The following is a 12,539-nucleotide window of genomic DNA, read 5'->3' on the forward strand; positions in this document are numbered from 1 at the left end:
TGAAACAATGAAATTCTGGCTATTTAATTATGAGGACAGCAGTAAAGTCTGATCCTACACTCTCTCCTTGAACCACATATGTTTAACAACATGGATACTGGATAGCAATAAGAAGCGAGAATCCAGAATAATTCCACCCTCCTTAGCCCAGGACAGACCAAATTTTTCATCGCCAAAGTTACCTGGGTGAAATGAACCGTTTGAGCACAGACCAGGGATTAAAACCAGAATATTTCTGGTCCATCTGTTTGCATCATAACATGGTGCATTAAACCATTTTGGGAGCTCTGGCAACTAAAAAAAAAAAAAAATCACAAAACTACATTATGCATTATTACTTTGTTCTTCATTTAGAAAACCTACCAAGACTGAAAATAGCACCAAAAATACCTCATCTCATTTGTTTTGTCTGCTGGAGTAGCCAGGGTCCTAGAAGTAAGAGTCCTCCCTTTATGTGGGCCACTGAAGCTGGCAGTTGATCGATCATGTTCATAAATACTCGTGTGGGATGGTGGCTCTGAAATAGGGTCTGGTAAGCTCATTTTACGACTCACTCGTCCAGCCACTTTATCTGACATAGACTTTGATAGCTTTCGAAGGGCTGTAACCTAAAGATAATAATATTGCAGGCCTTGAGCAACAAAGAAGATATACAAGACTCCAAAACAGACTTTCAACTCTTATGGTCCAAACATAACCATAACAATTATCGAAAATGTTAACATACAAACAGTGGGTGTAATTGCTGGATAACACTCGCATCACCTCTCGAATCTTCAGCATTTCAACATAAAATAACAGACAACCCATAAGCCAATACAGGTCATGATACACATCAATGCTACCATTCATACTGAATCAAATGGCATAGGTCTAATTTCTCATTGACTTTAAACTTGCAGCCAAACAGAACTTCTCGGCCATGGTTATTAATTGCACACATCCTTAAAACTATGCTCAAAAATTTGGAGCAGAACTGCGGATAACATGGCTGGTACAATAGACTTATTCAATGAGTACTTACAATTCACGGCACACAGGTATGAGGAGGATATAAAGCTCTGTACAAGATCACATAAGGTTTTTAAAAAGCAAATTAACATGGTTTCTTGAGCAAATATGAATTTTAATCAGCTTAAGTCTTCTGTTCAACAATTTTTTTTCCATCCATGCCAATATTCTCCCCTCCTCTCGAGGCCATCGACTTCTTAACTCGGGTATGGTTCCACATATACCGTCTGGTACCTTACTCAAGTGGCAATATCTATTCATGTGGAAGGTTTGATACCAAGTGTTAGCAGACTATTAAACTTTAGAGATTTCATAGCCATATCTGATACTGGCCCCATCAGAAATGTTCTATCCAGTGATCTGTGCTAGAATTACAGTCAGGTTCGAGCACCCTAATAGATTTCCCCTCCCTGATCCAATAGTGTGGAGGTCAATATTGTGCTTATATTACCATCCTGGCAGAGTTCAACTAACTCAGCAGACTGGAAATTGAACCTTTGACCTTAGTGGGCTCTATGGCTCAGCTAGCCACAGCAATCAAGAGCTATAATTTTAATTTATCAACGCCTTTTCATTAAGTTTAGCCATTTCAAAATTAAAAGTTTACTGTAAATTTGAGAATTTTAAAATATGGAAGATTACAAAAATATTTGATGTGTTTAATTTATCCTTGGTACCCAAAATTACAATGAACCACTATAATACTTACATTAAAAAAACACCAGAAAGATCTGGTCATAGAAAGTAGCATTTCATCAATTACCCTTTAGGAAATTAACTTTTCTCTCTAAATGAAATCCAACTCAAAATAATCTGGTGCAGATTTTATGAACTCTATACATCAATTTGCACCAGTCGTACGAGGATCATCAATAACTTATTACAAAAATATTTTGAAACTATTAAGCAAATGGATGTATTGATTAACTTAAATGATCATTTTACATCAAGCAGGTTGAGGATTCCTGAACAATAACTTATATATTGTACAGGTACATTAATTTGTTTTTACATTGGTCACTTCATTGACCTGAAGACAGATTGAAGAGGGGGAAAATGGTTGGATTGATCCCCTAATGGAACTTGATTTTAAGTTATGGTAAGCAATGAGGGTACGATACACTTCAAAATGCCATTAGCTCTTTAAGAGGACACTTCATTGTAATACAGCACAAAACAAAAGAATAATTCTCAAACTGTGATGCAACTTCACATTTTCCAGTGTGCTCCATTGGTGTTCTAATTTTTATGAATAAAAACTTCACGAAGCAGCGGCGAGAGGATAAAGAGCTGCCCGAGAGCGGACCTGAATTAAAGCAGCGGCAACGCAAGGCTCCGATTCAAAAACATCAAAGAGTGATGTCACAAGAGAGCAGGTAGGTGATTGATTGGTGAATATCACAGCTCTTTTTGCTCTCAAAGTTAAAGGGGATTAAATTAAGAGCAGAGAAACTATAACTTTAGTACTTATTAAATTAATAGCTTAAGCTAAATAAAATAAATAAATCTAAAATAGCGATTGAATAAAATCTTCAACTAATTAATTAATAAATAAAACAAGATTAGAGATGGCAGGGGGTGTGTTGTAACTGCAGCATGTGGGAGTCTGTGGAGAGCATCGCTATCCTGCGCAACCACATCTGCAGTAAGTGTCTGCAACTCAAAGAATTGTTGAGCTGGAGTACGAGCTGCAGACATTGCGATGCATCAGGGAGGGGGGAGAGTGACCTGGACACTTTGTTCCAGGAGGCAGTCACACCCTTTAGGTTAAGTAGTACTTTAGAGTTAGTCAGTGGTCAGGGACAGGAGGATGTGACTGAGAGTCAGGAAGGTATGGGGACCCAGGATGTAGTGATGTAGGAGCCTCAGCCCTGGACCTTGTTCAACAGGTACAAGGTACTTTCTAGCTGTATGAATGAGGAAAAGGACTGCAGGGAGGATTGGCAAACTGACCACAGCACTGTGGTACAGGGGGCCATCCAAGTGGGGGGAGAAGGAAGGAATGCGGTGGTAGTAGTAGGGGATAGTATAGTCAGGGGGTTAGATACTGTTCTCTGCAGCCGTGAAAAAGTCCCAAAGGCTGTGTTGCCTGCTCGGTGCCAGGGTTAAAGATATCTCCTCGCGGCTGGGGAAGAATTTGGAGTGGGAGGATCCAGTTGTCATGGTCCATGTAGGAACCAACGACATAGGTAGAACTAAGAATGAGGATCTGCTGAGGGAGTTTGAGGAGCTTGGTTCTAAATTAATAAGCAGAACCACAAGGGTAATCTCTGGATTACTACCTAAGCCACGTGCAAATTGGCATAGGGTCAAGCAGTTCAGAGAGTTAAATGCATGGCTCAAAGAGTGGTGTGGGAAAAAGGGGTTTCAATTCATGGGGCACTGGCACCAGTACTGGGGAAAGAAGGAGCTGTTCCGTCGGGATGGGCTCCACTTAAACTGGGCTGGGACCAGCTTCTTGGCGAATCGAATAACTAGGGCTGTAGATAGGGCTTTAAACTAAAAAAGGGAGGGGGAGGGGTCAGGTGAGGGGAAATTTAGAAATCGAAAGAGAAAGATCAAGGCAACAGAGCAGTGTAGCGATTTGGCTAAAAATAAGCAGAGTGTGACAGAAAGGGATAGAGTGTTTAATGGTAGCAGTGCAGCAGAGAATAAGGTCAAAGCAGGGAATAATGGTAAAATTTTTTAATTAAAGGCCCTTCATCTGAACGCACGAAGCATTCGTAACAAGATAGACAAACGAGTGGCACAAATAGAGATAAATGGGTTTGATCTGATAGCCATTACAGAGACATGGTTGCAAGGTGGCCAAGGTTGGGAACTAAATGTTCCAGGCTACTTGACGTTTCGAAAAGGAGGGGAAGTAGCCCTGATAATAAAGGATGACATAAGGACAGTAGCGAGAAAGGATCGCGGCTTGGAAGATCAGGAAGTAGAATCAGTATGGGTGGAGATAAGAAACAACAAGGGTCAGAAAACATTGGTAGAGTAGTAAATAGGCCCCCTAACAGTAGCTATACCGTTGGACAGAATATTAATTAAGAGATAGTCGGAGCTTGCAACAAAGGTAATGCAATAACCTTGGGGGGACGTTAATCTTCATATAGATTGGACAAATCAAATTGGCAAAGGTAGTCTGGAGGACGAGTTCATGGAATGTATTCGGGACAGTTTCCTAGAACAATGTGTCATGGTACCAACCAGGGAATAGACTACTTTAAATCTTGTATTGTGTAATGAGACAGGGTTAATTAGCAATCTCACAGTAAAGGATCCTCTGGGGCAGAGTGATCATAGGGCGGATAGAATTTTACATTAATTTTGAGAGTGACTTGCCTAAGTCCCAAACTAGACTCTTAAACTTAAATAAAGCCAATTACTTAGGTATGAGGGAAAAGTTGGCTAAGGTAGGTTGGAAAAATAGATTAAAAGGTATGGCGGTAGATAAGCAGTGGCTAGCATTTAAAGAAATATTTGATAATTCTCAACAAAAATACATTCCATTAACAAAAACTCCACGGGAAAAGTGATCCAACCGTGGCTAACTGAAGAAGTTAAGGATAGCATTAGATTGAAAGAAGAAGCTGATAATGTTGCAAAGAATAATAGTAAGCCTGAGGATAAGGCGAGGTTCAGAAACCAGCAAAGGTTGACCCAAAAAATTGATAGAGAAAAAATAGAATGAGAGAAAGCTAGTAAGAAATATAAAAGCAGATTGGAAGAGTTTTGACAAGTATGTAAAAAGGAAAAAAGAGTAGCAAACGTAAACGTTGGTCCCTTAGAGGCTGAGAAAGGAGAAATTATTATGGGGAATAAGGAAATGGCAGAAACGTTAAACAAATATTTTGTATCTGTCTTCACAGTAGAAGATACAAAAATCACACCAAAAATGGTGGGGAACCAAGGGTCTAATGAGGGTGAGGGACTTGATGTAATTAATATAAGTAGAGAAATGTAATTAATGTAAGTAGAGAAAAAGTACTAGAGAAACTAATGGGACTAAAAGCTGACAAATCCCCTGGACCGGACAGCCTACATCCTAGACTGAAGAGATAGTGGATGCATTGGTTTTGATCTTCCAAAATTACCTAGATTCTGGAATGGACCCAGTGGATTGGAAGGTAGCAAATTTAACACCGCTATTCTTTTAAAGGAGGGAGAGAAAAAAAGGAACTACAGGCCAGTTAGCCTGATACCAGTCGTCAGGAAAATGCTGGAATCCATTGTTAAGGAAGTGGTATCAAGTCACTTAGAAAATCATAACATGATTAGGCAGAGTCAACATGGTTTTATGAAAGGGGAATCGTGTTTGACAAATTTATTGGAGTTTTTTTGAGGATGTAACTAGCAGGGTCGATAAAGGGGAATCAGTGGATGTAGTATATTTGGATTTCCAAAAGGCATTCGATCAGGTGCCACATAAAATATTATTACACAAGATTAGGGTTCATGGGGTTGGGGGTAATATATTAACATGGACAGAGGATTGGTTAACAGACAGAAAATAGAGAGTAGGGATAAACAGATTTTGTTCAGGTTGGCAGGTTGTAACTGGTGGGGTTCCGCAAGTATCAGTGTTGGGGCCTCAGCTATTGACAATCTATATTAATGACCTAGATGAAGGGACCGAGTGTAATGTATCCAAGTTTGCTGATGATACAAAGCTAGGTGGGACAGTAAGTTGTGAGGAGAACACAGAGTCTGCAAAGGGATATAGATAGACTAAGTGAGTGGGCAGTAAGTTGGCAAATGGAGTATAATGTATGGAAATGTGAGGTTATTCACTTTGGTAGGAAGAATAGAAAAACAGAATTATTTTTTAAATGGCGAGAAACTTTCAAATGTTGGTGTTCAGAGAGATTTGGGTGTCCTCATGCAAGAAACACAGAAAGCTAGCATGCAGGTACAGCAAGCAATAAGGAAGGCAAATAGCATGTTGGTCTTTATTGCAAGTGGGTTGGAGTATAAGAGTAAGGAAGTCTTGCTACAATTGTACAGGGCCTTGGTGAGACCACACCTGGAATACTGTGCACAGTTTTGGTCTCCTTATCTAAGGAAGGATATACTTGCTTTGGAGGTGGTGCAATGAAGGTTCACTAGATTGATTCCTGGGATGAGAGATTGCATAGAATGGGTCTATACACTCTGGAGTTTAGAAGAATGAGAGGTGATCTCATTGAAACATACAAGATTCTGAAGGGGATGGACAGGGTAGATACTGAGAGGTTGTTTCCCCTAGCTGGAGTGTCTAGAACTAGGGGGCATAGTCTCAGGATAAGGTGTAGGCCATTTAAGACTGAGATGAGGAAGAAGTTCTTCACTCAGAGGGTTGTGAATCTTTGGAATTCTCTGCCCCAAAGGGCTGTGAATGCTGAGTCTTTGAGTATATTCAAGGCTGAGATAGATTGATTTTTGGACTCTAGGGGAATCAAGGGATATGGAGATTGGGCAAGAAAGTGGTGTTGAGGTCGATGATCAGCCGTGATCTTATTGAATGGCGGAGCAGGCTTGAGGGGCTGCATGGCCTACTCCTGCTTGTTCGTGCTTATGTTCTTATGAACATTACTGCTCAACTTGTAAGCACTTGCATGACAGTGAATGGCAAAATATGCAAGAGAAAATGGTAGAGTAACCACATATTGAAGTTGAAAGGACTTGAGGAAAATATTAATGAAAATCACTAACATATTGACTGATGTATTAAGGAATTTTGGAACCGAGAATTTGCTAGGAACACTGTGTATTCATTAATTTTACAGAGAAACTACCACTGTTGTATTTTTGAACAAAATCTCTCAGCACTGTTTTAACACGAAATAAGGTGATTTAAAATAGGTTTAGAGCTCCAGAGTGAGAATAGGCCATTTGGAACCCATGTATGATTATTCTATTGTGGGCTTCCCTCCCACACCACCTGTTGATCCCACTAAGTTCCATCCCTTACTCTCACTAAAAAGATCAAGCAGTATAATCCTCAATAGATATCAATCCAGCTCCCTTTTGAAATGTGCCAAATGATCCAATTAACTACCTTCTAAGTCTGTTTCACATACCCACTATCCTGTGGGGATGAAAAAGGATTTTCTAATCTAACATTCTCAAACTTCGGGAATTTTACACTTGTATTCTCCAGTCTTGCGTCCATTGTCCAAGTTTCAGCTTGTTTACTCTAACCATATATCAACACCTTTCATTATTTTGAAGACCTATGTCATGTCTCTCATCAGAAGACTTTTCTCCAGCAAAAATAAATTTAGTTGCTTGAGCCTTTCTTCACAATTTAGTCCCTCAAGGCCTGAAATCATCCTGGTCACTTCTCTAAACCTTTTCTGTTAATCATAGATCAGGTCAACAGCAATTTTTTTTATACCGGGTTAATGTTTCCTCAATTTAAATGCCTGTACTGCATTAAAGAAATCATCTAAAAGATGCTCTAACCGCTTCAAACAGAACATATCATTCCTAAACTTACTATAACAAAAATGTCAGCAATTAGAGCTAGGTTACAATTATATAAAAGGTAGGCTCTGGTAAGATTATACCGATGGACTATTCTTTGTGATTCAGTGCTGATCATGCTGTAAAAAATAAGATACCGAACAGCCCAATTGAGAATTCCCTTGCAAGAAAAAACTGCATCTTCTTACACAATTGACAGACAGTTTTCAATCAGAAAATAGCAATGGTTGCTTCACTGTGCATAGATTGACCAATATTTTCTTCAACACTGATAAACCCCATGCTGTAAAAGCAATGACTTATTTATAACTTCACTCACATTCACTGCACAGGAACTGAAGATATGACTATTTCCATACATACTGTTTCATGAATGACCTTAATTGCAAGCTTGAGGTTTTTGTAATCTGTTAAACTGGTGGTTTGATTTATGCATCAATGGAATTCATTTATCGGACTACATTCTAGCATAACTGTTCAACCTTTCAACTGCTGCAATCAATACTGCTGTTTGAAGTTTCAGATAGGTTTTCAGCATGTTCAAGATTGGGCTACGTCTATCAGTTGGAATAAATATTATTGTTTTGACTTATACCAGTGCAAATAATGAACAGTGCCTCACCTCCTCAGTTTTTCGGCGTAAGATTATTTCTTGTTGTCGTTTCTTAGCTTCCAGAAGTTTCATTTGATGCTGAAGAAAAAAAAAGAGAAAAACTTTAAAAATTAAGGCCACGATTTTGCCATAGGTGGTGGGTTGGAGTTGGGTCCCGGTCCTGCTGCTCCAAAATAACAATTTTCAGTTAACTGGGCTCATTAAGCCCGGTGCGCGCTACCCGACCCAATCAGTGGGTGCGGGGCTGCTGCTCGCCTCTGTCGACGTCTTCGATTCAGGTGCTTTTAAGGGGCCCATGTAGGCTTTGCATTTCATTTCCTTTCTGCTGCTCCTGAAAACTGGCGATTCTAACATGACTGCTGCAAGATCCGAGGCTGCTCCTCGTTTTGATGACGACTCCCTCCATGCTCTTGTGGAGGGAGTAAGAGCGCGCAGGGATGTTCTGTTCCTTCCCGATGGAAGCCTCCTCAGCAGACAAAGGCAGCCTTGGCTGCAAATTGCTGAGGAGGCAAGCACAAGGTCGTTGTGCTCACGCACCTGGGTGCAGTGCCGAAAAAGGTTCAATGATCTGCTACGCTCAGCAAAAGTGAATATAACATCACACTTACCTTCAATCTGCTTCCCATCTCTTCTCATCACCAGCACTCTGCATTGTCAACCTGCTCCGTCACATCCCAACTTACCCTTACTTCTCTATCCCTCTCTCTATGTACAGAATCACTTCACCATCCTATTATGCACCCCACCCCCTCACACTCGCTCTCACTATTATGCAATGACAACAGCTAACAATGCACAGGGAGGCACCTTGGTATTGGCACCTCACTTCATCTTTGTCTCCCTCGAAGCTTCTATGTTGTGGATTCTTCACGCTCATTCCATCAATCTCGCCGAAACTCCACTTGTGTCCCTCATGGCAGGGAAAGAGAGAGCCCACAATAAGAGGGAAGACAAGAGGAGGCCCACTATCCCTGGCGATTTTAACAAATGCCGAGGAGGCTGCTCACGACATCGTCGGAGGTGCAGAGGAGCTGGAAGTGGGGGGGACAGAGAGACGGGCGCAGTTGAGCAAGCTGGTGACAGGACAGATTTGTAACCCTCTTATTTAGATTTCATGAGTGACCGATATGGCATCTGATGTTCATACAGATTGACTTCTGATCATCTGCACAATAGGATGTGTCGGCTACCTAAATATCACATGTCTAACTCACGCCTTTACTCCTTCACAGGACCATCGACAGCCCCCATCCCCACTGTCCAGGAGGAAGAGCCGGACGACTCCTCAGAGGAACCTGCAGCCTCTGAGGAAGCAGCGTCACCAGCAATCAGCGCACCCAGCTCTAGCGTAGATTCACCCCTCGGTGGGTCCTTCGTGGCACAGAGTAGTGTTGTCACCTGGTGGATCACAGCTCACAAGTGAGCACCAGCAGATGGTGGAGACAGCGACACCAGTGAAGAGTTCTCGCCGGAGGTCGCAGGACACTCCAAGCTCTGCTCAGCTGCATGTAGATGCTGTGCCTCTGGGGCCATCCAGAGAGTGTGTGGTGTTGGAACTTCAGGAACAAGTGTAGGAGTCTCCGACAGGGTTTGCAACCACGGTAACTGCGAGTGTGCAGAGAATGGAGGAGTCCATCTCAAACATGAGCACTGCTGTGGTGCTCGCAATGGCGAATGAAAGTGCCACCATGGAAAGGATGGCAACCTTCATGGAAGACATAAATTGCCAGATTCAAATGAGCATGGTCACTCTTGTAAATAGATAGTCTGCTATGGAGGCTAGATGGGCATCTATTGAGGCACCAGAGATACATGGACGTCCCCGTTATGAGGATTGTCAGTAGAGAGACGGGTCCTCATGGTCCCACTGATGTGCAGCAAGGTGTTCTCCAGCCACTTGCTAGCAGTGAAGTGTGGGTGACCCATGAGAGGGAATTTGGTGGTCGACGACAAGGAAGTGTGGGCTCCTCTCCAAGCGCTCACACTACCATGCCACTGCGGAGCCCTCGGTCAGAGCCCCAGATTCCATACCCAACTGAGATGGTCATCTCAGCCCCTGCACAGCCGCAGGAAGAGCAGACTGTTGCGGAGCCCTCCCAGGCTCCCAAACCCAGAGGACACCCACCAAAGGCGTCAAAGCAGGCGCAGCATAGAAGTGAGCAAGGTGCCTCTACATCTGCTGAAGCCACAGGGGAAGCACACGGACAAGCACGCGTAAGAGAAAGTTAATACACAAATAGTCACAAGAGTAGTCACTTGGGTGTTTTCGTCTATTACAAAGTAACGTTTGTCATCCTGATTTTAAATGTATTAAGTGACGGCAAAGATTTGAGGATTTGGCCTATGTGTGCTCAAAAATGGAAGTTGCACAGTGAGGCATCAGGGCGTCTTTCATCTGTTATGATGGTGGTGAGAGTGATAGGAAACCACAGTTTATTGTACAGATGACGTATGGTGTGTTAAGAAGGTCGGCCAGACATTCATTTCCATGTGCCAGCCACATGTAGTAATTGCGTAAACTTACGCGAATCTGGCATGGATGAGTGCATCCCTTGCCTCATGGCCAGCAATGTGGTCGCGTGCTGGTGGAACTGGCACATCCACCTCCGCAACATGTCCCTCATCTGCCGCCGCCTCCTCCTCTTTCGAGGAAGCTGTGCACTGAGCCACTTGTTCCTCAGGCAGCGCTAAGCCACGCTGCTGTGCAATGTTGTGCAGGGCACAGCAGACCACGATGATGCTGGAGACCCTGGCTGGTGCGTACTGTCGGGCTCCACCAGATCTGTCGAGGCATGGGAATCGCATTTTGAGCAAGCCGATGGTTTGCTCTATGATGCTTCTGGTGGAAATGTGGCTGACAATGTACCGCTCAGCTTCGTTTGATGGCCTCATCAGTGTCATTAGCCACTTTTTCAGGGGATAGCCCTTGTCTCCAAGTAGCCATCCGGAAAATTGGGTTGGCGAATTGAACAGCTGAAGCACAGAAGACTGCCGCAGGATAAACGTGTCATGGCAACTGCCAGGGAACTTGGCGCAAACATGCATAATGATTTTCCTGTGGTTACACACCAGCTGGACGTTAAGGGAGTGGAAGCCCTTGCGGTTGACAAATACAGCTGGGTTGTGATGAGGTGCCCTAATGGCCACGTGTGCAATCTACGCCCTTGGGAAGCCTGCCATATTTGCAAAGCCAACTGCACGCACGGTTATACTTGCTTCATCCGTGGAGAAGTGGATGTAATTGTGTGACTTTGCAAAGAGGGCATCGGTAACCTGCATGATGCAAGTGTGTGACTGGGAGATGCCGCTGATGTTTGCTGCTGATCCCCGTTAGGACCCTGACGCAAAGAAGTTCAGTGCAGTGGTGACTTTGACAGCCACTGGTAAGGAGTGTCCACCCACTCCTCTGGGCTCCAGGTGTTGGTGCAGCATTATGCAGATGTCAGCGACCACCTCTCGCGAAAGTCTCAGCCTCCTTTGGCACCGCTACTCACTCATGTTGAGGAAGCTCATCCTCGGCTTTTAAACCCTGTGTTGGGGGTATCTCCTGCTAAGAGGTGCAGCTCTGCGCTGGCACCCTCTGCCCTGTGCATCATCAGGTGGCTGAGGAGAAGGTTGGCGCTCCTGTTGTTGTGCCTGGTTCTGCTGCGGCTACTCTTCCTCCGATTCAGAGGACCAGGATGAGAGGGTATAAATGGTTCCCATTCCGCTGGTATATCTCTCAGTTGAGGAATAGATGTTGTAAGTGCTCAATGTGGCCAGAGGGTATTCCAAGGAGGTCACAGTGCATATGGATCTCAGCTTAAACACTCAAACTCAGTAGATCTGCAAAATCTGTTCCAAAACCTCAAAGCACAAAGTTCTGGCATCTGGAAGGCAGCGATGTTGCAGCTCCGCTTTTATGCTGCAGGAGCAGCTGCCAACAATTCAGGTACTTGCTGAACCTGGCACAATCAGCTGGTGTGTTTGTCACACAACGGGCAACATGCTGAAAACATAGTAAAATGGGAATAGCCAATAAAAATGGGATTATCTAGGCAGTTAACAAGCTGTTAACTGCCTTAAGTGCTTCTCCTGTCGTTTGGTGTCAGGTCTGATTGGGACTCACTGACCCAATGCTCTGTAAAGTTGCGTGGTGGGGGGGTTCGCAACCCGCCGTCAGTCATTTGGATTTAACTCCCGACCCGCCTCCAAACCTGCCCTCGTAGCGCCGGCAAAATCACGGCCTAAGTGTGTAAAGGGAAAGAAACTTCTATGTTCCAATTGAATCAATAGTAAGTTCAGCTGCAACAGGACCTTGCCTACTGAAATAAACTAGATGATGACAAAGTCAGCAGCACAAAGTTGTGTTTAATTTCCCAAATAGGTTTACATATGGTATATTTTCTCAGGTTTAGGGAATGTTTTCTTACTGTATTCAGAGCAAATGTTCCATAAAATTTACAATTCTGCACTA

The 12,539-nt window shown here is 43.2% G+C and overlaps 1 protein-coding gene across 6 annotated transcripts in view; it reads right to left on the minus strand.

Annotated features, from left to right (window-relative positions):
- Window positions 1–12,539, minus strand: part of LOC147105620 (kinesin-like protein KIF21A) — a 194,325-nt gene that overhangs the window by 77,728 nt on the left and 104,058 nt on the right. For 5 of the 6 annotated variants that reach the window (XR_015081534.1, XM_086010167.1, XM_086010166.1 and 2 more), the window contains exons 17-18: window positions 8,093–8,161; window positions 391–608 (exon numbers count right to left, since the gene is read on the minus strand). Coding sequence is in view for 5 of the 6 variants with exons in the window: in XM_086010167.1 (XP_085866293.1) it covers window positions 391–608; window positions 8,093–8,161 (287 nt within the window). In the remaining variant the exon portion in view is untranslated. The remainder of the gene's footprint in view (window positions 1–390; window positions 609–8,092; window positions 8,162–12,539) is intronic. The other variant, XM_086010168.1, reaches the window with a different exon arrangement.

This window comes from Somniosus microcephalus, chromosome 17 (genome assembly GCF_052327205.1).
Source record: "Somniosus microcephalus isolate GS21.2 chromosome 17, FLI_Smic_1.0, whole genome shotgun sequence".
Taxonomy (NCBI): Eukaryota; Metazoa; Chordata; class Chondrichthyes; order Squaliformes; family Somniosidae; genus Somniosus; species Somniosus microcephalus.